The sequence below is a fragment of the Synchiropus splendidus genome, chromosome 4 (assembly GCF_027744825.2).
Source record: "Synchiropus splendidus isolate RoL2022-P1 chromosome 4, RoL_Sspl_1.0, whole genome shotgun sequence".
NCBI lineage: Eukaryota > Metazoa > Chordata > Actinopteri > Syngnathiformes > Callionymidae > Synchiropus > Synchiropus splendidus.
The window spans coordinates 31545657-31573634 of NC_071337.1; the positions used below are offsets into that span (position 1 = coordinate 31545657).

The 27978-nt window shown below is 41.3% G+C and overlaps 2 protein-coding genes across 3 annotated transcripts in view; one reads left to right on the plus strand and one right to left on the minus strand.

The window, feature by feature from the left end:
• Window positions 1-1348, minus strand: part of fam135b (family with sequence similarity 135 member B) — a 31950-nt gene extending 30602 nt beyond the window's left edge. For both annotated transcript variants that reach the window (XM_053862082.1, XM_053862081.1), the window contains exon 1: window positions 984-1348. The gene's annotated coding sequence lies outside the window, so the exon portion shown is untranslated. The remainder of the gene's footprint in view (window positions 1-983) is intronic.
• LOC128757061 (collagen alpha-1(IX) chain-like) lies at window positions 316-27962 on the plus strand. The gene is made up of 39 exons (XM_053862083.1): window positions 316-455; window positions 4666-4715; window positions 9271-9356; window positions 11024-11095; window positions 11777-11906; window positions 14120-14516; window positions 14721-14801; window positions 15614-15631; window positions 16408-16497; window positions 16582-16617; window positions 17373-17444; window positions 17880-17924; window positions 18018-18053; window positions 18128-18151; window positions 18222-18275; window positions 19338-19409; window positions 19636-19674; window positions 19797-19853; window positions 20243-20296; window positions 20418-20471; window positions 20557-20610; window positions 20673-20726; window positions 20793-20846; window positions 20910-20963; window positions 21037-21090; window positions 21465-21518; window positions 21866-21910; window positions 21985-22038; window positions 22114-22167; window positions 22245-22298; window positions 22550-22621; window positions 22707-22742; window positions 22815-22859; window positions 22954-22986; window positions 23752-23898; window positions 25681-25735; window positions 25810-26004; window positions 26980-27066; window positions 27511-27962. Exons 3-39 carry the CDS (start codon window positions 9293-9295, stop codon window positions 27711-27713), a joined length of 2799 nt encoding a protein of 932 aa, XP_053718058.1. The 5' UTR covers window positions 316-455; window positions 4666-4715; window positions 9271-9292; the 3' UTR covers window positions 27714-27962.
• The last annotated feature ends 16 nt before the right edge of the window (window positions 27963-27978 follow it).

The following is a 27978-nucleotide window of genomic DNA, read 5'->3' on the forward strand; positions in this document are numbered from 1 at the left end:
GCAAACCATGCAGCGTCAACTGTACATGAGGACAACAAGACGGCCAACAATGTTCTTTCTTGTTGCAGTACCAACAACGATCGGGAAACTAGTAGCATTATTTAGGCTGGGGCTCTGGGCTTAAGCCGCCAGAATATAGTCACAGAGAAGATGTTGCTTCCTGATTCTTCTCAGGGCCATAGTGACAAAACAGCATGTAAGGAGCTTAATCTTTGTTTTAAATTCTCCTAAAACATTTGGAAAGCTGAGTGGCCACACCATACGCAGAATAGACTGAATGGTGTATTCCACTAGACAGTCATGGTGCGAGTGGTGTGTTGGACGACACAGTTCAGAAATGTGGAATGTTTTTAACGTAATCTTGTAATTAATTATGAATAATGCAAACAATTGATGTGGACCAAAACAAATGATAAAAAGGGATCCACGGACAATGAAGAGGAAGGACAAAAAAGGTAAAATGCGACATGCACACAGTGTCCCCACCGCGCCCCAAGATTGGCTCCATATCTCTGACTGGGAGTAAGATGAGGACAATAGCCGGACGGAAACTAAGTGTAGTTTCTCATAACTGTATTCAGGGGCAACTTCTTAGCATTGTGATTAAGTGGGCGAAGTCTGGTCAAAGACTGCAGTGTGGGACCTTCAAGGATGGAAAGTTTAAATTTCACGTCAGTGGTAATGAGATAGGATGAGGTGAACTCAAGTCAAAATGTTTTTTGGGTTTTTTTTTTTTTCATTGACTAAGTTATTTCAACATGTATGGACCAAGCTTTATTTCATGCACAGAAACGAGAGGCTAAATGCCTTGCTTTGCTCAGGCTTAGCTGAAAATCAACTGTTGTATGGGATGTATGGGATGGATCTATAGATTTAAGGGTGAGACATATTAAAGCGGTGGCTGCGTCCAGTCTGCAAATGACTCACAGACAGCATCCCAGCACACCAGACAGGCAGAAGACAGACGTGGAGAACAGTCTCACCTTAGCAGTGATGAAGTCAGGATCCCGCCTTTGCTCCGTAAATCGCTCCTCGTCTATATAATGCGCAGTTGGCAATGTTTATAGCAGCGCTTCTCCTGCTGCTGCTGCTGCAGTTGCCATGGTTATTCCTCCAGACCTAGCGTGTACTGCAGTCCCCCTCTCTCTCTTCATCAAGGTCTCTCTATCCTGACGAGGATTTGCATTTGGGGAAAGAGCGACAGCGTCTGTCGCGTAATCTCTCCGAGAAGGCTCCCGGCGTTGGCAGCGCACTCGGCGCAAAAACGCAGAGATTATCTTTAGTTTCATAAGTGGAACATTAATCGTCAGACGCCGTGTGTCCTGCCGCTGCCGTACAATGCTGCAAGTCCATGTGAGCGTGTGACGTCAGAGTCAGCCCCCTAAAAGCTGAACGAAGGCGCACTCGCAGAATTACCACGCAATAATGCAAACGAGTTCCAAAAAACAAAGCAGCTGAGTAAACAGGCTGGTCACGTGACGCGGAACCGCGGCTAGATTTATCAAAATTTATCAAAATTATCAAAAGTAAAAGTGTCATATCAAACAACTTAACTTATTGAATTGTATAACATCACCTTAAACGATTAGACCAGTGGCAATTTATATTATTCTATGAACATGTCATTTACAATTGAATAAACAAATCCTGATCACAATATCATCAAAATGATCATGTTCTTAGAACACATTTATCCTTGGTAATTGGAATAAACTGTAGCCGTCTGATTCAGCAAAAGCCAATCTCTGTTTATTAAGTACTAACGTTTTTGACTTTAACGGCACAGAATAGCTACCAAGTGTTGTTTTATTTTCCTGTGTTTACTTATTCATGTACTTTGAAACTCATCTTTTTTTCTCAGTCTTTTGCCATGCGTTGACCTGGTATTTCCTTATATACTTGACAGCGAGAGCGAGATGTCTGTTAAAAACACTCTGTCACTGTCAATTCAATCAGATACACTTGTGAAATGATTGTCAAAAACATTATGTCTGGACCACAACTTGGTAATTTCTTTCCCTTTGTCAGATTAGATTGGACCAAAAACTGTGTGTCAGTAGACTATAGATCAAGTGATCTTGGCATGAACCGAGTACATATAAGTACAGTACAGTGCATGTGGATTATGGGCTTTGTGACACTTTTAACTGCGTACTTCTGGGGGACATTGGGCCATTGGGTCACACTCCCCCCTTTCACGGAAACCACAGTCATTTATAATGGGCTTCTATCAACACTACTGTGCCTCTGTCACATGAGGGTGTGAGGTTTGTGGCGAAAGTTACTTCAGTGCAAATCAGCAAGATCAGCTGTGTAATGGAGGCTCGTGTAACGTGTAAAATAGAAGCGTGGACATGATGTGTCATGGAATCATGGCATCAACAATGCTCTTGGATTCTTCTTTGTTTCCTTTATCGTGATAGAAATCAGAACATAAAAACCTGAAAGAGAAAAATCTTATATTTGTGACTACAATTCCAAATGTAATACATTAAACGAGTCACCTGGCACGACAATGGAGGGCTGTAGTTTGGACATAGCAATGTAGCACGGTGAGCCATTGTAAAGCCTGATGGCAGCAGGCGAAATGAATTCCTGTGGTGCACTGTGGAAGGATGAGCCTAACACTAAAATTGCTTCAGTGTTTGTCCAGCACCTCATGGAGTAAGTGATCCAAGCTGTCCAGGATGACGTTTAGCTAGGAATTAAGATGCATCATGGTTTTTATCTTATCTTCAAGGGAACATTACGTTTGAGGTCATAAGAGCAATATCCTGTTCTAGACATCTGATGTGTAAGAGTTTGACATTGGACTTTCTTCAAGAATAGCATGCTGGTGGTTCATCCCCTCAAAAAAAACAAACTGCCATTTGTTCTGGCTCATGTCACTTATGTCAAAAAAAAAAAAAAAAGATCAATAGCACTCTCTTAATCAGCCCACAACGGTTGGAGGTGATGGCGGAATGCCAAGGGAGAAAAGTCTTAACTGAGTTTTTAAACCATCTGGAGGAATGCATACCTCTAGTGATGGTTTTGCCGTTGTCAGAGAAGACCGGATCCATGTGAAGCAAACACATTCGCAGATGTTGTGTATGATACTGAATAACCTGTTCAACTCATTTGATCACACTGGTGACAGCAGTGCTTCACAGCCCCTGCATCCAAACATCTACTCTATATACTGTACCTACATCTTGCCCCAAGGATAAACACCATTGTGTTTTTTGAGAGAAGAAAAAGTGTAGAGAGGACATTTTAGCAAGGAGTGGAAGAGTTGAGCTCTGTCCCACTGTCCCACATCTGTCAGGCTGCTAGTTGTCACATTTGGTGTCCTCAAGCATGAAAGACAAAGACCAAGGTCAGACCAAGACTGGTTTTGGCGTTAACAGGAAACCTGAAAATGTATGGCTATTTGGCCTGGTGGATTAGTCATTCGCATCAGATCCAGTAGGCCCAGTTTATCAGCTTGCACTTAAAATGACCAAGTCACAATGATGCACCTACCATGAAAATGCAAAATAAATCTGTTTTTGTGAATACGTTGAGTATTCGTTCTTTGATCTTGTTCGCTATTTTTTTACTCTCTGCAGCAGTTTCAGAAAAAGCTACAATTTAGCGTCTGAGACACAGTATCTAAAGCAGGGCTTCTTAACCTTTTTGATCTTGGGGCCCACCTTTTCCAGAACCAATGGACGCGGGGCCCATTCCAGTAATGGAACTGATTCATTACTGTGATTACTGATTTCTGATTTCAGAATTACTGGTTTCATTTGTGTTCAATCATACATGTAAACAAAGCAAAACCTAGTGAAATGACATGAAACCATGTTGTCAGTGCCAACATATTTGTCTACAAAAAGTCCAACCAGCAGCAGAAGTAGGTGCAAGTCATGTTCATTACATTTGCTAAAGAAAAAAAGAAGACAAAACATATACTTGATGGTTGAGAAAATTGGAAAAACAGTACATCTTAAAATAAAATTCTGAATAAAATAAGTATAATAAAACTAGATCTAAATATCATAGAAATACCACATATTAGCAGACTATATATATATACTCATACAGATAGATAAATAGATAGACAAGATCATTTCAGTCTAGCTAACCGTAACCCTATTTTTATTACGTGATGTCTTGTCACGTTGTCTTGGTAAAATAAGAATAAAAGTCAACAAAAAAAAATGAGAACTGCTGCTGGTGATTCTGGCTTCCATTTACAGAGAGGTCCCATGTCTTCTAGTCATGCGGTCAGTCATGTGTCGCTGCTCTTGCCCTCGCCGGCACACTAATCTGGAGCATGTGTGACGTTGATGTTAACATTGTTCAAATGTTAAATACCACACGATTAAAACCTTTGAGTTTTTTTTTTTTTTTTTTTTTTTATATTACTGAATGTCTTTATCACACTGGTGGTACAGTAAATATTTTTTTACTTGTGCTGAGAAGTGATATGCAGGTACAACCTCAAATTAATTAATTGCACCACTACAACAGCAGTTTTGTTTTTTTTAAACAATGCAATGTGTGTATTTGCACAACTAACACTTATCATATCACACATTATCTCTCTGAATGCCACACAGAATGTTGAAGTCAAGGTCACTCAAGGTTGAGCATAAGAATGCTGGAGAAGGTTGAGATATGTGTGTCTGTCTGTTCCAGGTGTTGCCCCCATGATCTGACCTCAAACAAGCAGAAGACGGATGAATAGGGTAATCTGTCATTTGGCACCTTAAACAATGTGTGAATATCCATGTCATAAGTACTGAATTCGCCATAATAGATATTACACAGTATTGCCAATTGTTTTAACAAAGCTGTACTGATCCACAAGCAGATGAGTTTAAACAGGGGCTTTTTGTAGTATTCACACGTAGGTGGAATACCTTTGGAAAGTGAGTGAGAGAGGATGTTCAGGTCTATGAGCGGGCCCGCTATGATACAATAATTACTGACTATGCCTCATGACAATGTCAGCCTCATGCCCACTCTTACTCTACTATTGAGAACTCTACTAAACAAGGCTTGCTTCTTCAACAAGGCACTCAGGGGGTTGGGTCAAAGGTCTGAAGTGTGAAGGCTACAATTCCTCTCAGATGGCATGTCTCCTTGTAAAGGCCAAGCAGTCATTACATGCTTCTGACCTGCATGCTGTCGTTAAATCCTTTCGCGATCACATCAGCATTTCCTCCTAAAGCAGGTGTTACAAAGTCAAGAAATAAGTCTTGTTTGAATTTATTAGTCTGGTGCTCAGAGCTTAACTATAAGGTGTTGTAGCCTAAGAGGCAATGGTGGAAGGCAAAGTTCGGGCTGTTGCTATTTGCTAACCAGGCTCCAGAGATATAGGTCAATATGTGTGGCCTATAGTTACCAACAGAAGATTCAAAATTGACTTATTAAAAAGAACTCTCATTAAAAAAAAAAAAAAAATTATAATAATCAAATAATCAAGAAGTTTTATTTAATGGAAATAAATCTTTCAAAAACGTCTAGTCGCAGACTTTTCCCGGTAAATCAAAGAGAAAACATGTTTCTGGAGTGAGTGAACTGGCATCACCAACAGGCCTTGTCTGATCAAACGATGAAGATGGAGTGCTTCAGAGCAGTGCAGTATATCTAAACAGCATGTTTGCCCCTGAGGCAGCACCACTAATAACAAGGCCATGTCACGTCAACACGGCACTCTCAGACGCATTCTTCACCTCCACTTGATTATGAAATATACATTTCATCGGCAGCGGCCGATCGTCATGACAATAATTATTAAGACAATTACATGCAGTCAGCGTGTGTTATTAGGGGCCACTTCAGCCAGGGGGGTCACACAGGCACACTGTTTCCTGCGTCGTTTAAAGTTGGCAGTAAAAACGCAGACACCACCTACAAAGGTTTTCTTGGCCAATGGGAGCGCATTGAACAAACTTTTATATATCATGGGGAAATGCTGGGACATCCCTTGTGCCAGTTCTCCTCAACATGAGCAGATAACACCAACTCAAGAAAGGATTTCATTTTTGCATCTCTGGCTGTGCATCTACGCTCGTGTCCCACTGCTGAGTCAGCTCTTCTCCCATTCACCGGGGAGTGAACAATGGCCCTCATCTCTGGTGTGATACGGTAAACTACATTTTGTGCTTTTTTGTTTTTTATTGTCAATTTTAAGAAGCAGAAATTAGTTAAAGCGTAACTGACATGGGTCCAGAGGGGCATGTAGAATAATTTCTATGGTCAATTACATCCTGGCAACATCACATCAGAGGAACAGAGAGCTCGCTGAGCTCAGAGATGCTCATTTGATGTACATGACAAGGGAAAGTCCTGAGTCTGAGCACAAATGACATGTTTATAATGAACAAACTGCATAAAAGGAGATTTCCTGGAAGGAGTTTATCGGGAATTATTGTTGTGACTTCTAAATGACATGTAATCTTCACATGTGAAAGTCTGTGGTGAGGATTTGTATCCGCTGTGGGCTGTTTTCAAATCTTCTCCAAATGAGTCAGGTGGTTCTGTAAAGATACGCATCAGGATTATTTTGTCTTCAGAAGGTATTTGTAAAAAAATATAATGTATCAGTTGCAATCAGAGAGTTTATGAAAAATATAAATAGAGGACCTCACATCAAGTGTTCAGGATGTATGAAAAGTTAAAGTAGAGAAGAAAATATTTAATAAATTCTGAAATGGAGTCACTGGGATGATAATCCACTGAAATTTAGTATCAATTTGTTTAGTTTTTTATTTGTGTAATGACATAGTTTGAAAATTAAAATGGTAGAACTCAAACAGGCTCAATCACGTTTTGTTTTTTTTTGTTTTTTTTTTTGTCTGTTGAAAGGAACATGAAGATTTCTGGGGCTGATGTTTTGGGTCGTGTGTATAGCCATATTGCTGATAGTTCGGAGGACAGATTCGAGAGATGTTTTAGGATTCTCAAGCATCAATTGACTGTTAATGGGGCCTGACCCGGCATTATATACTTCAATAAAATGTTGCGCAGATTGTTTTTAAGATGTGTGAGCGACTCATTAAAGCTGGTTTCTCCATCTCATAATCTGTTCTGACAAATGAAGGGAATCGAACCATTCAATTCATAAGAGCACTGCTTCATTTTTGCTTTATTAAGTGCTCCCCAGTCTGATATCTCGGCGAACAAGAGGTTACGAGACTGAGGTTTTTTATTACGTCACAAAAAAGTTGACTGTTCCTCCAGCACCCCCTCACTAGACCGAGCCGTGGCTGAGACTGTCTGCTTTGCATCAGATCAGGGATGTCATGTTAGTTAATTCAGCGGTTCACGTTGTTATGTTCTCCATTAATACCTGTTGTGTGTGTGTCGAGAAGTAATCTCTTATACTCCGATGTGTCTGTCATCACAGGCAGGCACAGAAGTGAGAGAGTGAGAGAGAGAACCAAGCCATGTCTCAGTCATGTAACCAGTATTAAACACATAAGCTTGATTTTGGAGACAGACACGGTTATTATTGCAGCGATTTCCTCCCACGCTCACAGGTATATGTTAATTTTGAGTCCAGAGAAGCACCAGTGACGTCACTGTCCTCTGGTCCACTATAGCTAGAGCTGTGCAAATGTTCATCTCTAAACAACCAAATGCGGGGACAGCAGCTTTCCTCCTGACGACTTACAGCAGAGTGGGCATGTCTGCGTACCAAATTTCAGCTCTTTGGAAATAATATGTAAAATAATAATATATAAAAAATTTCGATGGACAAGGTTTATGCTCATTTTCAAATCATAGAGTTTTATACAAACAAATACATATTAGGGGTCCGATATGATTTTAAGACACTCAATTTGCAAGATATACCTTCCTCTTTAAGTGAATAGGAAGAGTATTAAACTTGGTAACTCGCAGTGATGTCTTTTTTTAGCAGGAGTACATAAAGTAAGAGGAAGAAAGCGGATGGATTGTTTTTTTGAAGAGTATTCTTTTGAAAAAAGTAATGGTTCAACTTTCTGCCATTTCAATAGGACCAAAGGTCTTTCAACTTTATCGAGGTAGAAAAATAAACAATGTATTAATGTGTATGTTTGTCAAGTCTTAATATATTATCTTTATTCGCCAATGAAAATGCTGTCGTAGTCAAGAACCAAGATCAAGATCAGTAAGGGGGGTGAGACCAAGACCATGACCAAGACATTTTCTTTTGCATTTGTTGAGCATCCTTATAGTTCACCGCAACTTTGGAATTTTCAGCCTGCGCGCTAGGCCCAAATGTGTTCAGAGCTGGCAAGCTGCCACGCGTTCTTATTTCTAAGGTGTCACATTTCAACAATGGTGCTTCACTCACGGTGCCAACAGGTAGGCACAGAGAGTGAATGAATGAACCCTAATATCAGCAAGTCTTCGCATCAATTGAACTCCAAACATGTCACACAGATCACAGACTTGCGTCATTCTTGGTCACAAGAGTGAAAAAAGATTGATATTTAACACTTTGGTCGTGAGAACCTTGGTAAATAAGTTTCAGTGAGAAAACTCAGGGGAGTGACAACAAAGTCAAGCTCCACTCCTGGCACTGAATCTTTGGCAAGACCTTATTTAGTTCCTTTAAGAGAGAGCAAACACAAAAAGGGCTGTTTGAAAGCAGCCAAGCGGTGGCTCTGGACGACTTTCAGAAGCTCTTTCAGGAAGCTCGCTGTGTCAAGGCAATGAAACGTTTTACAATAACAAACAATGTTCTGAATCACACACTCAACCTATTAATCTATATCAGCATCACAACTAAGTTGGCTAAAACACATGCAAACCTGTTTCCTCACAGTGAATGTGTGTCCCACTGTCCCATTCTCTATCTATTATATCACACTATATTCAGGATGGAGGAAATTCAATTTAAATTCTTCACTATGCATATCTGATTGATTGTGAGCAATTGCATGATTCAGCATAAACAATAGCTGTGCATGTGAGAGATTGGGCTCAGAACTTGACATTGCACACGTTCTTACTTTACAGTGAAGTGAATGGGTGATTTAAAAAAAAGAGAAAATTCAAATTAATTCAGTTTTATTGGGTCTTTGGTGCTTAGTGGTGCACGTTGGACACGGTGTGACAATATTCTGACACGTTATTTACATTTATTTGCTTGTCTCCCCAATGCTACAACCAGTGGCTGAGCGACATGCAAGATCTGGAACTCCACATGCTATTCAACCAGGGTTCTTCTGGGGTATCTGTGTAACAGTTTGAGAAAAGCAACACAGAATCAGCTTGAACATATTTTTCTCCATGATTTCTCAACAGAATTCTCCCATGTATTCAACTGATGGCGAGATACTCCCCACTCCAAGTGGCGCTGCTCTCCCTGTTCTTGACTCAGACACTGGGACGTAAGTATTACAGCACTCCAAGAGTCCATCTGTTTTGTCTTTCTAAACAGAGCGCAGGCTGCTCACATGTCCTTATCTTGTCTAGTGTGATTAAAAATCTCTCCTAATGTACTTCTGTATGTACATCCATTTGTGACTCAGAGGGTATGTTCTTCTGATTCCTGTCCTCTTAGAGATAGATGAGTGTTGTGTGTTTGGTTGGGTTGGCAACACACAACCTGTTACTTTATATATGTGTGTGTGCATGTGTGTGTCTGTGTGGGCATGTTTTGCCAAACTTCTTGTGAGGTCATTTTGCTTTGTGAGGACATTTGGGCCTGTCCTCAGAAGGTTTAGAGCGTTAAAACCACAGTAAAAGTTTTATTATAATTTGGTTGAAGTTTGGTTAAGGTTAGCCATTTGTTTTGGATGGCTAGGTTTTGGGTGAGAGGCCAGGAAAGCATTATGGCAATGAGAGGGTCACACTTGTGTGAGCACGGAAAACACAAAACTGCATTTGGCTTAATGGAATTGTTGTTCTCCAAGGAATGTTCATTACAAAAACACCTTGTACTGTATGTGTACGCACTAAATTGCATCCCATTACCCCTCTATAAAGTGTTGCATGACAAAAGTGCATTAGTCCAAACCAAAGAGAATTAGGCTACGATGAGACTGTGATGAGAATGTAGGTCAAAACTGACTGAAAATCCGACTAAGCACTTTCTCTCTGTCTATCTGTGGTCATGTAGCATCTCAAGCTCACGTTGTGACCCAAATCTATGTTTCTGATTCAGCTAAAAGATATTTTTGTCTCCTAAAAAAAGGCTCATGCGACCCTATAGCTAGTTTTTTTAGTTTTGCAGCATGCTAGCATGGAGACACACAGACAAAGAGAATTTGAACAAAATAAACAACATTGTTGTCTTGTGTGTTTTGTCCATAAAAAAGGAGGAATATTAAAAATGAGATTTGCTGATCTTTATTGCGGCATCAAATCAGATTAAATCTCCACACTGATTATCGCTGACCTCCCATTGTCTACAGGAGACAATAAGTCCAATATGACGAGCAGTGAGCGCCAGACATGGTGGGTGTCCAGCTCTTCAGGAAGCCACCTCATTGTTGCCGCAGCACACAAGGGCGCACGTGACAGCTTTATTGTGCTTCCTAATTACAGCTCATCTCTCGCTCATTTAACTAATGCCAGGCGTCATGTGCGGACCGCAGCTTTAGGTCTGCGTGCGCAGTCAGATCAGTATTAAGGGCTATTAAATGTGGGATTATAAATACCATCTCACCACTCAGAATGATTTCTCACCACTTATGTGGCCTCTGTGAAAGAGGTTCCACATGTGTTCATGGTTTGTGTGCTGACCGAAAACGGGCTGATTCAGGTTCGCTTCATTTAGGTTTCAATGATTCCCATGTACTACGTGAACAGCTGGAAAGATGCCCCCCCTGCTGGAAGAAGCAAATCATTAAAGAGGATCATATAATAAAACAATAATAGTAATATCCCATGTGTGGCTTCTATGGTCAGTCAAAGGCTTGGTTTGCTGTCGTCCAACCATCTTAGTACCCATTGACTGCAGAGTGAGAGACAACATATTTTCAGCTCAAATGAATGACAATAAAAATGTATTATCATGTGAAATATAACATCATTGGCGTTTGTCTTCCAATAGAGTTGGACCTGAACAGGTTGGACGGAGACAGTGTTTGTCCACCAATGAGAAGTGGACAAGATGACCTTCCAGGTAAACCAGAAATTGGCAGTCGGTTGTTCAACTCTTTGGTTCTATAATCATAAAATTCCACACTACACAAGTGGCAGCACAGTGGTACTATCGCACATCACAAAACACTGCGCTCAACATAACAGACCACTTTGGAAGGGGGAATTTTACATCAAGCAGCAAGACACATCAGACAAAAACTACAATGAAAAGAAAGGAGGCTGCTCTGTGTACATAATCCATTGCTGGCATCCATTTTTGGAACGTTAAAAAAAAGAATGGTTTTGTGTTTAAATATGGGCTAAATCAATATGGAGAGGTAGTTTTTCTCCCTGTCTCCCAGCCTGTGACGTCAGCAGACGATTGCTGCTCTGGAGATTCAGTGAAAAGACTGGATTTATTATTCAGGTGTATTATTGTTGTATTCTGGCTCCAGCTGATTCACAATTATTTAGTAGCGGTTATGATATTAGCAGCGATTGTTGAGGTGAGCACGCTCTGCTGAACTGAGACTTCACAACCATTTATTGAGAATCCCATACACTAAATATGCGGCTGAAGATTAGCTAAACATTTAGACAGTGTTCACTGTCACTCGGAGTCTGCCATTCGTCAACTACCTCTCAGTCTCCCACCATTAAGTTTCACTTTGAAAGCATATGAAATTATACGACTGTGGCGTTCTCTCCATCTCATTGGCAGGGTTCGATCTCATCACTCAGTTCCAGCTGGATGTGATCCCCCTGAAAGGTGTGAGGAAGGTGGATGGCTCCACTTCTCTTCAGGTGGCGTATCGCCTCGACAGGGATGCTAACTTCCAAATTCCAACCATGTAAGTGGAGAAAAATGTTTTCAAAGACCATGTAAAGACACACTGTGAGTAGAAGTGTGCAGCTGTTTCACTGTAACAGGTGTGCAGTAAAACATTAATACATGGCGAGCAGCTATGTTTTTGGCAGGAGGGCATGTCCAAGCAGATTGTGGCTCCTAATAGATGACAAAGGTATTTGGGAGATTAAACACCGCTGTGGCTCAGATCAAGTGCGATGAGAGATGATTTATCTCTGGTGGTACAGGTTGTTATTCAGGGTGTGAAGCAGAAATGACCCTGGTGCTGACTTTCAAGACCCCACATGTCCAGATGAGTGATGAGATGACAGATCCTTAAGACGACATAGAATTATATACCCTCGAGAAGGGGACGCGTTCAACACGTTCTTAAGACATTCATGTCTTTATGGTGGACACTAGGGGATCGCTTTATGAGCATTTTTTTCTTCTGTTTCCAATGTTTTTTTTTTGTTTTTTTTATCCAAAATGAAGTCAACAGCCTAAATGCTTCGTCTTGTTTGTCTTGTGAAAAACGTGAAAACGTCTTCACGTACACCAACAGAATGAGACATCCGATCACTGACTAAATGAGCATGTGCAGTACCGACAGCCCAGCTTCAGTTCAGGGTCTGCTCACCGCTGCTTTGGTGAGTTTGACAAAAAACCTGTTATGTAAGTTATTGGCACCCTGACGTTGCCACCAGGGTCTGTCACGCTAAATTCATGGGCTTATTAGTGCAGCCCATCCAGAGTACCACACTTTGAAGTTCCATCTTACCAGCAGGTTTTTGGCTGCACTCCAGAATAAGGTTGCATTCCCTCACCTCGGGCCCTGCTACAAAGAGACGGCCATTTGTTTTATTGGACCACAGGAAACACTGTTTATTGCCCAGGTTCCTCATTTTTAAAGAGCTGTTAAAGTTCGACCAAAGGATCTTTAACAATTACTGAAATGTATATCATTTCAATTTGTGCAGCATCTATGCACACACTGAAAAAATATGGAAACAAGACCAAGTAAAATGAAAAAAATACCAAGCCAAGCTTCTCAGCAAGATGGTAGGAAACAAACGATCCCTTCCCTGTTTTCATGAACAACATGCATATATTTTTCTTGCGTGTGACTGGTTCCACCTCCTGTCATGCCGATGTGGCTAGAAGGTGTTTGCTTCAATAGCTGAAACAACACTGGTTTCTCAAGTATTAATCACTGAAACAACTGCAGTTCATGAGGCACAGATAAGGAAGACTTTTCTTCCATGAACACAGGATGGTTTGACTAGATTTGAGAATGTTTACTTTATTTTTACAAGGGCATCATATGCACTCTACTGTGCCTAAAGCTACAGTTGTGATATGTAGCTGAGGTATCGTGAAACAGTATTGCAGGGTTGATGAAACAGTGTGCTAATTTTCACAGGCCCCTAGATGGCACTCTTGGTTTAGAAATAACACCGAGGTTTTATTGAATTAGTTGTTCAAGTCCACACATTTTTACAGTAGACAGTGCCATCTAGTGGCCTCTGAAATCAGGAGCCTCATGAAACTTCAGCAGACTTGAACAAATAATTCAACAATTCAATGAAACCACACATAATTTCTAGACCAAGAGCGCCATCTAGTGGCCCCAGAACATTCGCTGTTTCGTAAATCCTACAATACTATTTTATATACCTCATCATTCCAGTTAAGTGATTGACATGTTTTATAAACAGAATCTTTCCCTCCGTGTTTGTTGCAGCTTTTCATTCTAATAAATAAAAAGATGTTGTTCATTTAAGTTCCTTAAAGAACCGGAGTTACGCCTCCTCATCTTTGCTCTGTGCGCCAAACAGTTTGAATTAGACTGTTTTGACTTAGTTCCCACCTCAACAGACATGCTTGGCTCTTCAGTACAACACAAGCATGCACTGGTGCCAACAGCTGCGCCAGGCGTGTGACAGCCCCTAAACAATATCAGAAAGCCTGACATCACTGTTTGACCTTTGACTGCACAGATGCTGCTAGTTCATCATATTCATCAAGAGTACACAATAAGTGAGCAGAACAAAGTTGGACTGCTCTAGAAGTGTGTAATACTTTTCAAACACTGCTTTATTCTCAGTGTAACCAGTGGTAACGGTAGGTTGGGTGTTTTTTGTTCTTTCCATCACCTAAGGTTTATCAAAACGTATTTATTAAATATTAAAAGTATTACATCTCCACTTCATTCAGGCTGAACTTCCCACGTGGTTTCCCTGACGAGTACTCTTTCATGGTCACCTTCCGTATGATCAAGAGCACCGTGGGCAAAGTCTGGAACGTCTGGCAGATTGTGGATGAAGACGGCAACAAACAAGCTGGTCTGCGGCTGAACGGCGACCAGCAGTCTTTGGAATACTTCCTAATGGGGGCAGACGGAACCCTGCAGACGGTCGTCTTCCCTGGGCTCTCTGTGCTTTTTAACACCAGGTGGCATAAGGTGATGATCGGCGTAGAGCACGAACAGGTCACCTTGTACGTTGACTGCCAGCCGGTGGACCAGAAGCCCATCAAGGGCAAAGGTCCTATCAACACAGAGGGAGACACTCTCATTGGCAGGCTGGATGCTGATCCGGACGTATCCGTGGTGGTAAGCAGGAGACAGTCGATTCATGGTTTTCAGCAATGTCAGTGGAATAGATACGAGCGTGCTCACCTTTACGGGTGAATCTGAAATGCTCCTGACACAAAGCCAGTTTTCCGTTAGTCGTGTTTATTAGAATTAGAAGAACTGAGAACAATACTCCCCTCTCAGACGGATGTTCATTGATGTATTCAAATCTGTCCCTTCTAGTTCGAACTCCAGTGGATGTTGATTCACTGCGACCCAAAGCGTGCTCAGAGAGAGAGCTGCAACGAGCTGCCTGCCACCGAGGTACAGTATCTGCTCGGCATCTGTGCCAGCTCGTGGTTACGTTTACATTCATTACACCCACAAAAAAATGGGAGAGGAGGAAGGGGGGCACTCATGAGGGTAAAAGCCCCAAATGCATAATGTGGGCAACACCATAAACATGTGGTCATTTCAGGAATCACATTTAACCAGGCAGACAACCAGTCACAACATTCAGGCAGGGGGGAAGAGCGCCATGAAATGTTCTCTGTAAATTCACTCAAAACATTTCTTCACTGCTGAGTGAAGGAAAACCTTACTGAAATCATCTGATATAGATCATGAACACTGTTAGTTGACATCTAATGAGTAAAGAAGGAAAGAACCCTGAATGGAAAAATCTTTTTTTTTCAAGAACTTTGCATGCTTGAGTCTCTCAATTTAAAAAAAAGAGATAAAATACAGCTAAAATGAAAATGAAGGGCTACATCAAATATTTCACATTCTATTTAGTTCAGCTATGACAACTATGAACAGATAGTACAACTGGGATTAAACTTTAAAAAAAAAAGGTTTTCGATAGAAAAAGTATATTCCTGGAGAAGTGAAAAGAAACTGTCTCTCCCCCACCCAAGTCACGACAGAAAGTGAAGCATGGGTGACACACCAGGGTGTTTGACCTTGTAATTGATCTTGGGTTAACCAGAGGGTTCTGTCCAGGAGGTGTTTTCTGGATTCAAATGACAGCATGGTTTACTCACTGCTGTGATGATGATGGTTTGCTTTTGCTGACACCTTTGGTGATGGTGGTGTGACTACTGCTGCTAACTCCCATATTTCTCTTGCTTCTTCAGATGTATGCCAATGCTGAGGTATTTATCTCTTCACTCCATCCTCCTCCTGCTGGCAGTCAGCCAATAATCACCTTCTTCTCTGCTGTCATTTTCTAATTGCTTTATTGCTTTGTTTTTTCCTTTGTGAATATAACGTGGTTGCATCCAATCCATCGTTCGCGATGGTTAAGGTTTCGCCGTGCATCGTTCTCAAGCTAACTGAGGCAGGCCCTTGAGTTTCTTGAGCGTGACATGAGTTTACTCATTACTTACTGCACCTGTTTCAGAGTAAAAATGTTGCTGCAATTCCCCTAATTTCCACGTGAGCTCACATTATTCGCAAAACTTCCTGTTAATTTGTTTTTTACTCCATTTGTTGAAAGAAGAATAATGACTGAATTGTATATATCGTGCCAATTAAAAAGCCAATGTAACATAATAGCCCTAAAATAGTCATGTAACATCTCAAGTTATGTTTGTAATTCATCAGGGACTGAAATAAACATTCATTCACTATTCACATCTATAAAGCAAAAGCTTTCAGATGTAAATAATGACTGTAAAATGTAACAAGGGAATAATAATAATAATAATGTTATTATACCCTATGAACCCATCTAAAATGTACAACATAATTATTACGCTTCACTTAACACTGAATGGAGAGAATGATTTCCTAATTTTCAGCTGTTTCCTCTGTTAGCATTGCTGCATGGTTGGCAAAACTTTCTACATGCTAAAGTCACTTCTTCAAGACAGGTTTTTGATGTTCACTTTTAAGCCCTCCCAGCACTGACTGTTTGTTTCCCCCTCAGCCTGACAAGTCACTTCAAGGTCCCCCAGGAGCTCCAGGGCCTGAAGGGCCCCGCGGGCCTCCTGGAGAGAATGGCAGAGATGGAAGAGACGTGAGTCCTTTGTTTCTGTTTCCTTTTCCATGTTGAAACCAAGATCAACATTGTTGAGGATGACTATCTCGCTTGCTTATGCAGGGGCTTCCAGGGTCCACTGGCAGTCCAGGAGCACCGGTAAGTCGTGACGTTGTTTATAAGGATGATTTCTACATTCCAAAATTCTATCATATCAAATTACCTCATGAGCCATGCAGTGAACAAGTTGACTGGCTAAAAATAATGACACTTTTGTTCAGTTGTGTTGTTCAGTGTGTTGACTGTGTATACTAGACCTGTTTTCAAGGTAAAAAAAATATATATTCTATAGTGTTCATTGATCTGACGCTTCAAGATTGTTATGGTTCACATATGAGAGGCACCGTTACATTTTGCCAGACAGATGAGAGTCATCATAATGCTAGATTGGTAAGATCAGGAAAAGGGCAATGCTTCACCAGAATAGCAATAATGTCCTCAGCATTGAGGTGTTGAGATGAAAACTGCCTTTTTGTGGCTTGACCGGTTTACTTATTGTACTTAAAAAGAAATAAATAAAAGAACACAGCTGATCAACTATGAAATAGTAAGACTTGCTAAATCCTGAAGGAGATCTGAGTCTTACTATAGAGAGAGAGTATGGGATGGCGTGTAATCCATGAAAGAAAGTTTTAAGTGAAGTATTCCTGGAGCAAGTCTGAGTTTTCAGTCACGCAGCAGTTTCAATTCACCACTGGCAATGTGAATGCAACTACAAAACTTAACTTGTCATTCTCAGTTCTTAAGTTCTTATACACTCTATAAATGACGAAATAAATGCTACCAGAATTATTGTTCCTTAATTAATTTTATTTATAGAATGATATGAAGACGTTTGAATGTTTTGTTTCCAGGGCAGCAAAGGGGAGCAGGGAGAGATCGGCCTTCCCGGGCAACGAGGACTTCCTGGCTTGCAGGGACCTTCTGTAGGAAACACTTACCTTTGCTATATACACAATCTATCTGTGGTCTGCAGTCTGAAAGTCCTCAAGGGTCGCATGCGTCTGTTAACATGTCTACAATTGTGCTTTTGGGCCCCTACGTCTTAGTGTGCGTCCACATATTCATATGGCTTTGTGATACTCTCTAAATGTGTGTGTGTGTGCGTCTGTGTGTATGTCTGAAGATGTTTCTGTTTTGTTGTTTTGTCTGTTTTGTTTGTGTGTCTTGCTTCATGAATGCATGAGACATGAACACATAAAGGTCTGGTTTCTGTCTGCATGTTCATGTGTACATGAGTTACAATGTGTCCTGTCATTCCCAAGATGGTGTGTATATCTGGAGATGTGCATGCAAGTGAGTGCGTGATTGTCATTGATGGGATGAAAGTGTTGTTTGAGTCATCTGTTGTTTCTCTACAGGGTCCTTCCGGTCCAATGGGCCCCAGAGGTGCAGTGGGTGAAAGAGTAAGATTCCCCCTTCTCTGACAGTATGATTCTTGTTCAAGTCAAAGTGAATTCCCCAGGCCTCACAACTAACACACTCCTCACCTGTAACAGGGACTTCCCGGCTTTCCAGGGCCACCTGGTCCCCCAGTGAGTGCAATGGTCATTCTCAGTCTTTCTTTTTAAATAAGGCTTATAACTGACACGCTTGCGTCTCCCTACAGGGCCCAGCAACTGAAGGACCTGCTGTAGGTGAAACGTCTGAAGAGAAAGTCAGTGTCACTGATGCGTCAAAACTGACTTCACACTTACCAACAGGGATCACCAGGAAAACCCGGAATCCCCGGTGATGAAGGCAACATCGGGCCAGAGGTCAGGGATGATATTTTGTTGTTTTCAATATTAAATGTTTTGTCCACTGCTGCTTTGTAGTTAGTACTAAAGTACTAAAGTAGTACTAAAGTACTAAAGTAGTAGTACTTTGTAGTAAAAAAAGGGATTTTCTCTCTCTCTGATTTGTATTATATTTATTTTTTATTTCTACCTCCATGGTAATACTCACTTGGTTGTTTTAGCTTGTGTTTTGGGGTTTTATGAAAGTGACTTGGTGTCACATTTCAAGATCAACAGTGAGCCTCAGAACTACAGCAACTACAGAGGACTCAAACTCATGCGTCAGGTGTGATCTGTGACAGAGGAGTGACAGCAGGAGAACAGTAGTGAGACCTGCCATGGTGGTTTATGATTACAGGTGGCAGAGTCAAGATGCTTATGTTTTGATTTGGAGTGACGAGATAGGACAAGATTAGAAACAGGGACAGTTTATGTAGAATGGCTTGGAGATACAGGGGACATGCTGGACGAAGAAGGCTAGACTTTATTTAATGTCTTTTTATTTTATTGTCTATTCATCTATTTATTTAACAGCCCAAACAACGTTCGAAGGCTGCTGAGGCGTGTTTTACTTTATATGTGGCATATGACTGATTCTCAGACTCATTCAAATGTTGAAGTCCTCCTCTCCATGATGCAGTAAGACCATCATCATGACGATGCTCCACTGTGAAGTTATCGCTTTTTCAATTGCGTTACATACACCCCTGTCTAACATTCCTACAAACAAGAGGTTCAAAGATGTAAGCCCAGTGTGACAACCCCGCCTGCACTGCTACCTGCTTGCACTGATCCTGTCGGATTGGTGCGTCTCCAATGGAGCAGATGGGAGATGTGATGTGTGATTCAAGTTAGTTGATTTTAATTTAACACACTCTCAGAGTGCTGCATGTGGGCGAATCTCTGATTTGCTGGAACAATTAGTCCGTCACCCCAGACGCAGAAGTGAGAGAGAGAGAGAGATTGAGGGAGAGTGCCAAGCCAGTTGTCGTGTGTTAAAGACATGTTGCTTGTGATAATACATTTTCATCTTGTTGGTAGGGTCCTGCTGGTCCCAAAGGAGACGTTGGCGTGTCAGGACCTCCTGGTCCTCCTGGTCCACCTGGGCCTGTGGTAGGAACAACTGATGCTAACAATATATTATCTTACCAGCTTAGCCTCTGGAGACACATTGGAAATAAGCAGCATCATTGAATGTGACCAGCTTGACCACCATTAACTCCAAGTATTACTAAGCGGTGCATGCTGATGTCTCACTATCTTGTTGGGATTTTCTGCGGTGGTGTTAAACATCTAGAACCACTCTGGATGGTTTAGATGTGACTCTGCTTTCTTCTAGGGGCCACCAGGGGCCAGTGGTGAAGGGAATGGGGAACCTGTGAGTCTTTCTAACATTTCCATAAGCAGAACTTTGGGTGGTAGAAAACTGAATCAGCACTGTCACTCATGTATTGGTTGTCACTTCTGACCAACTCACCTGAGTGCTGTTTGTCGGTGCAGTGTCCTGCTGCCTGCCCCGCTGGACCTCAGGGACTGGCTGGACTTCCAGGGATGAAGGTCAGACACAGCAGTTATTGTCCTCTGACATTTACAAATGCCACGTGTTTAACTCATATTCATTACAATCAATCCAGGGTGGTAATCTGAATTATGACAAGAAAAAGATCAAATAAGAGCTCCATGGTCCTTAATGGTTCATTTTTACCCCCAAAAAATGTAAATTAAAACTAAATAAAAACCCATAAAACTTGTGAAAATATACACTACTTTTTTTCGAAATATATTTCTATTTACTAAAACGTCAAATGATAATGCTTATCATTATTTGAAAAAACAGAAATTGACAGGATTTACTTTGCTCCTTTATAACAATGTAAACAATATATGGAAATGTGGAAATGATAATGATTATTGTTTTTCAAATACACTTCATTTGTTGTTCTCAGGGTCACAAGGGTGATGCAGGCATTGATGGAAAAGATGGACTCCCAGGAGAAAAGGTGCTTAATAGCACAGTACCATCCTAAATGTGTCAATCAGGCTCACATGTTTATGGTTATGAATTGACCGAGCCAGTTATGTTCTCTCTGAAGCATACTGAGATGCAAAATTTCATCACAGGGAGACACCGGTCTAGAAGGACCTCAGGGCGTGCCAGGTCGTATGGGAGATGATGTAATGATCTTTCCGTGATCGTGGTTTGAAACAACTTCTACTTGTATAAACTAGGAGTGATATATTCTAATATATTCATTTTCAGGGTCAAAGAGGACCGATGGGCCCACCAGGAGCAGAAGGAGAAAAAGGAGACAGAGTATGTCACTGGGGAGTCTTAGAGCTAAACGCCTGGACATCGTTTTTATCTTTTTTGTTCAGGGCTCCCCTGGTTTCAATGGCCTGCCTGGACCCACCGGACCACCCGGAGGACCTGTGAGATCAGAGCTGAATCCATGTGCTTTATTTATTGATTGAATAACCATCTACAATATATATTAGGGTGTGGAAGGAGCTCGTGGACGACAGGGCTTAGAAGGACCCAAGGGTGAAGATGTCAGTTCTTTGATTCTGAAAGCCATTTCACAATTATAACGTGTCTTCTGTGGTGCAACATAGGGAGCTGTGGGGCCTCAGGGAGAGCAGGGTCCAAGAGGTGATAAAGGAGAGACTGTAAGTCCTGACCTGGGATATTTGAGTCTGTCAGTACTGGATGTTTTAAGTATGAACTCTATCACTTTGGCAGGGGGAGCCAGGGACAGACGGCTTGGATGGGCTTCCCGGAGCTGATGGTGCTAAGGTGAGCAATTAAATGAAGTAGTTGAAAGAGGAGAATAGTGTGGAATTTGCGGCTGAACCATGAATTGCCGATAAGTGCTGGAGTAACGTCTGTTTAAAACCAGAGAGCCGGTGTTTCATGGCAGGTGCGGCTGCAGGGTCACAGTACTGAAGGCTGATGGCCTGGTGTTGCCAGACAGATTAGGCAAAATTTTACCTCAATCTCAGGAGGGTCACGATCACAGAGACAGAAAAAGTTGTACACCAGAGACTGAATGTTCAGCGTTCCACCTCTGACTTAGAGTAATGGAGAGCTCTGCTGATTTTGGAACACCATTTTAAAAACAGGATGAAAATAATATGAAATTTTTCGGTTTGCTTTACAATTGTTTATAGGGAGAAGCTGGTACTCCTGGAGCTGTGGGCATCAGGGGCATTGTGGGAATTCCAGTAAGTATAAATTTCATGTTGACATGGGAAGAATACACTAAGCAAATTTACAAAGACTATAATTAAATAGATAAAAATTGACACATCCATAAGTTTTGTCACAGGGCCAAGAGTTCTGTGAGCCAGGAGCAAACCACATACAGAGACAGTTCCGGCGTCGTTCGAAGTTTAGTAAGGCAGACAGACCCATTCATACACGCTACTTAGTCAAAGTGGGACTTTTAGGAGTATTGCCAAAGTGGGCGGGAGCCACTGGACATAACATACAGCAGGAGGGCAAATCCAAATGTATGTTTTGTCCAACCTTTTTTACCATCAGAGGCATAATGTATTTCCTTTCTTTGTAGGGGCTTCCTGGAAAGCAGGGAGTTGTTGGACCACCAGGTGAAAAGGTGAACATAATTGTCTTTTTGCTGTATATTATCAACTTACTTTAATTTAAAAAAATCCAACACTTGCTTTTCAGGGAGACACTGGTGCCGAAGGGGCCACCGGTCCAGTCGGACTTCCAGGAAAAACTGTAAGGTTCACTTCCATAGTAAGCTTTCTGTGCTTTTCTGAATGAAAGTTCTGACGTACATGCACAATCACACAGGGTGACCAGGGACCGCCGGGAGAAGATGGGAAACAGGGGGTTAAAGGAGCCACCGTAAGTCTCTTTTTACAGCGGGTCTTTTATTGCTCCAACATATTTATTTGCTCAAACTGTGTCTTAATATCTTTCAGGGAGAAACGGGGAAACAAGGTGCAGTCGGACCTGTTGGGCCACAAGGAATCCAGGTGTGGGACACACATTAGAATGACAGGAAAAACCATTTGGTGATATGATAAGTCTTTCTTTTGCTTCCAAGTGAAAAAAAATGGCTGTACATCTTTAAGTCCATTGTCCAGATCAATAACTCAAATGGAGAACCTATCAATCCAGCCATCGCCTATGCCTCTTTGGCTTGAGCTAGAAGCGATCAAAGCACAGCTGGTGTTTTGATTTTTGTCATTTTGGATGGAAACGGCAAGCCTTTTGTCCATTACAGGGTGACAAAGGTGATAAAGGTGACACAGGTGAGAAGGGGATGAAGGGACACACAGGACTCAAAGGTGATCAGGTGGGACTCTTTTTTTTTTGCTCTTGCCTAAGTGTTGAGAATGTAGATTTTTTGTGAGAATAATGTTTCATTAATGGATTTATAGGGGCCTATGGGGCCAGAGGGTCCAAAAGGCAGCCTGGTAGGATGCATCTGTGATTTTTGTGAGAGTGTTTCATTTTTTTAGACATTCTAAAATTATGTTTGCCAACAGGGAGACACCGGGTTACCAGGAGATATTGGCGTTAAGGGAGATCAGGTATGTCTATATTTATCTTTACACTTTTCTTCATTAATAATACATATATTTTTTGGAGCGTCACTGGCTTATTTTGATCTGTACTGGTTCACAGGGTCCACCCGGTGTTACTGGAAACAAAGGAGAGGTATTTATTCAGTGTAATTAATGTTTGGCTTTTGGGTAAATCCGAACTATTTAACCTGAAAGTAGAATTCCTCTTTTACTTACTCATCATCTGATACATTATATTACATCATCATCTGATACATTATATATTTACTTACATGATTTCATGGCCATTTAGGCTGCAGATCCTCACTGAAGGCATCAAAGCTATGAATGATCTCATGTGAAATTATGTGATAAACTAAAAAGTGAGAAATGGCACAAAAATGTTTGATATTTTAGACTGTTCAAAGGAGCCAGCCTTTGACGACTGCTTTGCTCACTCACGGCTGCTTCATGAGATTGTCCCATGATATAGTTACCAACAGGCAACTCTACCATGAAGGCCGAGGGTTTGCAACTCCGTCAACAAAGCTAATGATGGCTACTTTGAGTAGTCTAAATTACTGAGCATATTTAGAGTTATTGAACTATTTGCTACATAATGCCAAATGCAATGCTTCATATATTAGATTTCTTCAGTACCTAGAAGGTAGAAAGTAGTGAAAATGAGTGTGATCAAACTTCAGACTGGCAGCGTTAATATGTCAGTTCATGTTAGTGCTCTCTGAACTTGAGACACAAAAATGTTGTTGAACTACTGGACAAATCTGAGCTAGAATGATAAAGACAAGGTAGTTTGTCTGACAATAAAACAGGCAGCAACGCACAGATTTTTTAATAATGGTCTGACAACATAATCATCTGGACAGAGTTTAATCAGACGTCCTGCTTGAATTTTCAGAAAGGAGAGAAGGGTAACAGGGGTGCAACAGGCTCTGAAGGACGACCTGGCTTGCCAGGCCACGAGGGCTTGGTTGGGCCAATGGGAGCCAGAGGACTAGAAGGAGAGCCTGGACTTCCAGGAGCACCAGGCCCTCGAGGTCTTCCCGTAAGTTTAGAGATCATGTTTGCTGAGAACACACGCTCATGTCAGTATACTTTACAGTACACTCAACAATGCCGGTCCACACTCATGGTCACTGTTTAATGGAACTGGCAGTGTTTGTACATTGATTTTTGTTACTGTCTTAATGATGATGTATTGTACATCTAGGACTTCTTAATGGTTAATTCTGAAAGAGTATGACACCATTAGATCATAGTCATCACTGAGTGTCATTGTGGTTGTATAAGCAAACAACGATGTACAAAATATAAGAATAACAGTACTCATTAAATCCATGATATCATATGTTTCACTTCCAATCATTGTACTGGGGGCAGCGCCGGTTTAATAGAAAAATGTATGAGCAATATTGTTGATGGACAGATCCAACTGGTGTCACTTGTATTTCTGAAGACCTGCCCCACCAGCACTGGCCAACTCATTACCTTTCCTTATTTTTGGATAAAAATGTCCTCAAATGAATATTTGGAAGTTAAGAAAATCTTCATTTATTTTAGACATGGCTTCAAACTACACATTCATGCTTTGGACAGCAACTAGCATGAAGTAGTCCAGAGTGTTTGGGTGAGTTCCAATTCCTTACTTAATCCTCAACCTCAACCTTCAAAATTGCACGTTCTTGTGAGGAACAAGGACTGCCCCAATTCTTAGGTAGTTTAGGTACAAGATTGGGCAACGCAGCTTCTTTAATCATGAGGAACTCTGTGAGCTCCCTCGGTATTGAGGAATACCTAGAATCCATTGTATAGTATCAAGGATGGCAATGAAAACAGAGAGACCAAGCCACGAATGTATTTCCTTTGTTAATGGAGACATTAAAGACAAAAGACATAAACACAGGTGCAGATGGCCTTGTTGCTGATCCTGTAGATGGCTTCTTGTTCCTCTCCTTGTACCTGCATTAAGGAGTGTCCAAGAAACAAAATCTTCCTCAACCTTTGGTTTTGAGGATTGAGGGTTAAAGATTGAGGGTTGAGGTTGCAGATTAAGGAAGGAATTGGAACTCACCCTTTCAGTCCAACCTGTGCTCCCTGGGTTTCCTCGCACTGTACAAAAATCAATCTATAAATCTGGTAAATTGGTAAATTTGTCTCAGAAAATAATAAGGGTTTATTGACCACATCAATAGAAAGTGATCCGTCCCCTTAGTTTACTCTCTTCATAATGCGTGGTCAATTTTATTCCTTTTGTCTAATTATTTACAGAGAACAGAAAAATCATGTTAAGGTGAAGACAGAGCAGGTTTATTTAGGACACCTTAAGTGTATGTAAATTAACAGAAAATGGCCCAAACCGTTGTCATCACAATGGGCAGTATGTCTGCACAACTTGTAAGCTTGTGAATGTGTTTGAACTGTATTGATTGTGGAAGGTAGCAACCGCGAATTCGAATCATTACATGTATTAGGCATATTTTTAATAAACATATGTATAATTGCAGCCTTGTGGTTTGACAAAAATGTTTCATATTTAGGTCTTCAGTTTACACATGAATGCTGATAAAAGGCAAGTCAGCCAAGCAAGAAAGTGGCTATTAGAAGAGTAGAAACTCACCTTGCCTCTTTGAAGAAAGTCATGTGATTGACTTTGACCCTTAGGGATGTAAAGGGTAAAAGAACAAGATGTCAGTGTCACCGCTCTGCCTGATCTATGATTTATGACTGAATTGAGTGGAATGTCTGTAGAACAGATGTAGCCATCTATTAACACTGGAATTCGGAAAGTCAGGCCGCTAACATTAATAAACCTTGTGTTCACCCTCAGGGCCCCAAAGTCAACGATGAGGCACTTCGGGAAATGTGCTCAGCTGTGGTCCAAGGTAATGTCTCTTTTCCAGTTTATTTGCTTTCAAAAATGCCTTAAACCTTGACACCATGTTTTGTGTCATTGCAGAACAATTAGCAGAATTTATGAAAGAACTTCTGAAGAAGCCGGCTGCTTTAGGAGCTCCAGGTATCCCAGGACCAGCGGGGCCCCCAGGACCTGCTGGAGCTGATGGCGCAGCTGGAACTCCAGGAGCACCAGGGCCAGCAGGACCCAAAGGCCATCCTGGATTCTTTGGCTTTCCAGGTGCCCCTGGAACAAAAGGTAAGTACCTTGAAATGGTCATGAAATCACATCATGGAACTATAACAAGAGTAGGGCTGTAACTATGAACTTATATCAAGAGACAAATGAAGCACAGTCCAACATACAATTTATTCTGTCATGTGTTCATCTGAAGTCAGGTCACAGATCAGTGACACTTCAAACTACTGTTACAACGCAGGGAAAATACTGAGAGGTTGGCTGGCCATCTCAAATGTGTGACAGACAGTTGCAGTGTTTATATCGACATGTTAAATTTCCCTTATTTGAACCTTATTTGAACAGTGTTTCCTAAGAGCTTGAGTATAAATGGTGGGTTGAGCACGAAGCGAGTATGCCGTCACTCGCCCACCAAACTGTTGCTCTGTCGGTAAGCATCCGGTTTCAATTGGTAAAATGCAAAGCCTGTGAGCAGTACACCCTTTAGGAGCCAATGAACCCTGTGTAGAAATGCAAAGGGTTTACCTCACAAAGTTCTGTCAATGTGGTCCTTGAAAAACCTCACCAACCCCATAAATGACTGACCATTCAGTTAGCTGTCTCCAGAGAAATATGTATTGCAAACTATATAATTCTTCATCTTTGAACCATGAACTACAGGGAAAGTTCATAAAAACTACAAACTAAACTTCCTGACTAAGCTTCAGTAGAAGCAATTCATGAAGATTGATTTTCTCTGAAGTTGACCCATGATGTAGGGATGACTCACAGGTACAGTATTACAGTATCAGGAATAGTCACTTGAAACTGCATGGATAATTGGACACAATATTTCAACTGGCACCTCTAAAATGGAAGCAGTCGATAAGTAAAGCAAAATAAAAGTGTGATTGTTTAAGAAACACTCGACTTCTAAACAAGAAATCTCTTCAAGACCACTGCAATAAAAGGTCCCACATGCCCAGATCACTGTGAACATAGTCGTCATCCTTCTTTAATTCAAATGTGACTCCATTCATGTATTCTAATCTGTAGGTGAAGCTGGAGAACAGGGCCCTAAGGGAGATAAGGGAGATGATGGTGTTGGAATCAAAGGAAGCCCTGGAGAACCAGGGCCAGCAGGTAAATGTTCTTTTAAGATGTGTGGCACTTCATCATGAAAGATTGTTTGCTCCCCAATAATGAGGCTCTTTTGGTTTTCAATCAGAAAAAAAGATGTGATATATTGAACCCAATAAAGAACATCCATGCTCTAGTGGCTTAAATCCGTTTTTTTTTTTTGTGTATATTTGTTTAATTTAATGTATTAATTCAACACTCTCAACAATGCGTCTTCTACAGCAGGCATGTCTTAGGCCTGATCAAATTTCATGTGATTTCTGGCTCTCAAGCGATGACAACCAGGGGATTAGAAATTAAACAAAAAACGAACAATTTTCATACATCACAAGTTAAATCTACACAAAGGTGGCAGCACTTGTGAATAAGATGGCTCGCGCATTATTTTTCCATTGTGTATGGCTGGTACAGTTCTACTCCCACTCACTTTCATCATTTCTTTCTTAGGAGCTCCAGGTGCTCCTGGCATTGGTAAGGATGGAAAAGACGGCGAGAAGGGAGAGACAGGCACTCCAGGCCTTCCTGGACCATCTGGACCTCGAGGGCCATCAGGGCCACCAGGTCTTTGTGACCCGTCAACCTGCAATGGCAGGATCCCCCCCCTCTACATGGTCAGCGGGAAGAAGTCAGCTGGCTACAAAAGCCCATAAGCTCATTGACACACTCAACAAGCAGTGATCAAAAAAACCCTGGGAGACTTGACTCTCTCTGCTGGAACCGTGGATCCAAGGGACACATTGGGAAACAGGACCAGAGCACAACTGTAGAATATTGTATAGATGTTTGTATGTGATTTTATTGAGAGCAAAGATAGCTGCTACTGATGCACAAGCACCAAGCTGACTTGCAGACCCAGATATCTTAAAGAAACTGATGATCGCTGGCTTTACCTCGGTACCTTCATGGAACAATTAA

Bases quoted from the DNA above. Each gene is read 5' to 3' on its own strand.
- LOC128757061 (XM_053862083.1), top strand. From the start codon at position 9,293: ATGGCGAGATACTCCCCACTCCAAGTGGCGCTGCTCTCCCTGTTCTTG. The intron at 21,519-21,865 runs GTAAGTATAAAT...CTTTCTTTGTAG, and splicing joins GGGGCATTGTGGGAATTCCA to GGGCTTCCTGGAAAGCAGGG. The intron at 25,736-25,809 runs GTAATGTCTCTT...GTGTCATTGCAG, and splicing joins GTGCTCAGCTGTGGTCCAAG to AACAATTAGCAGAATTTATG.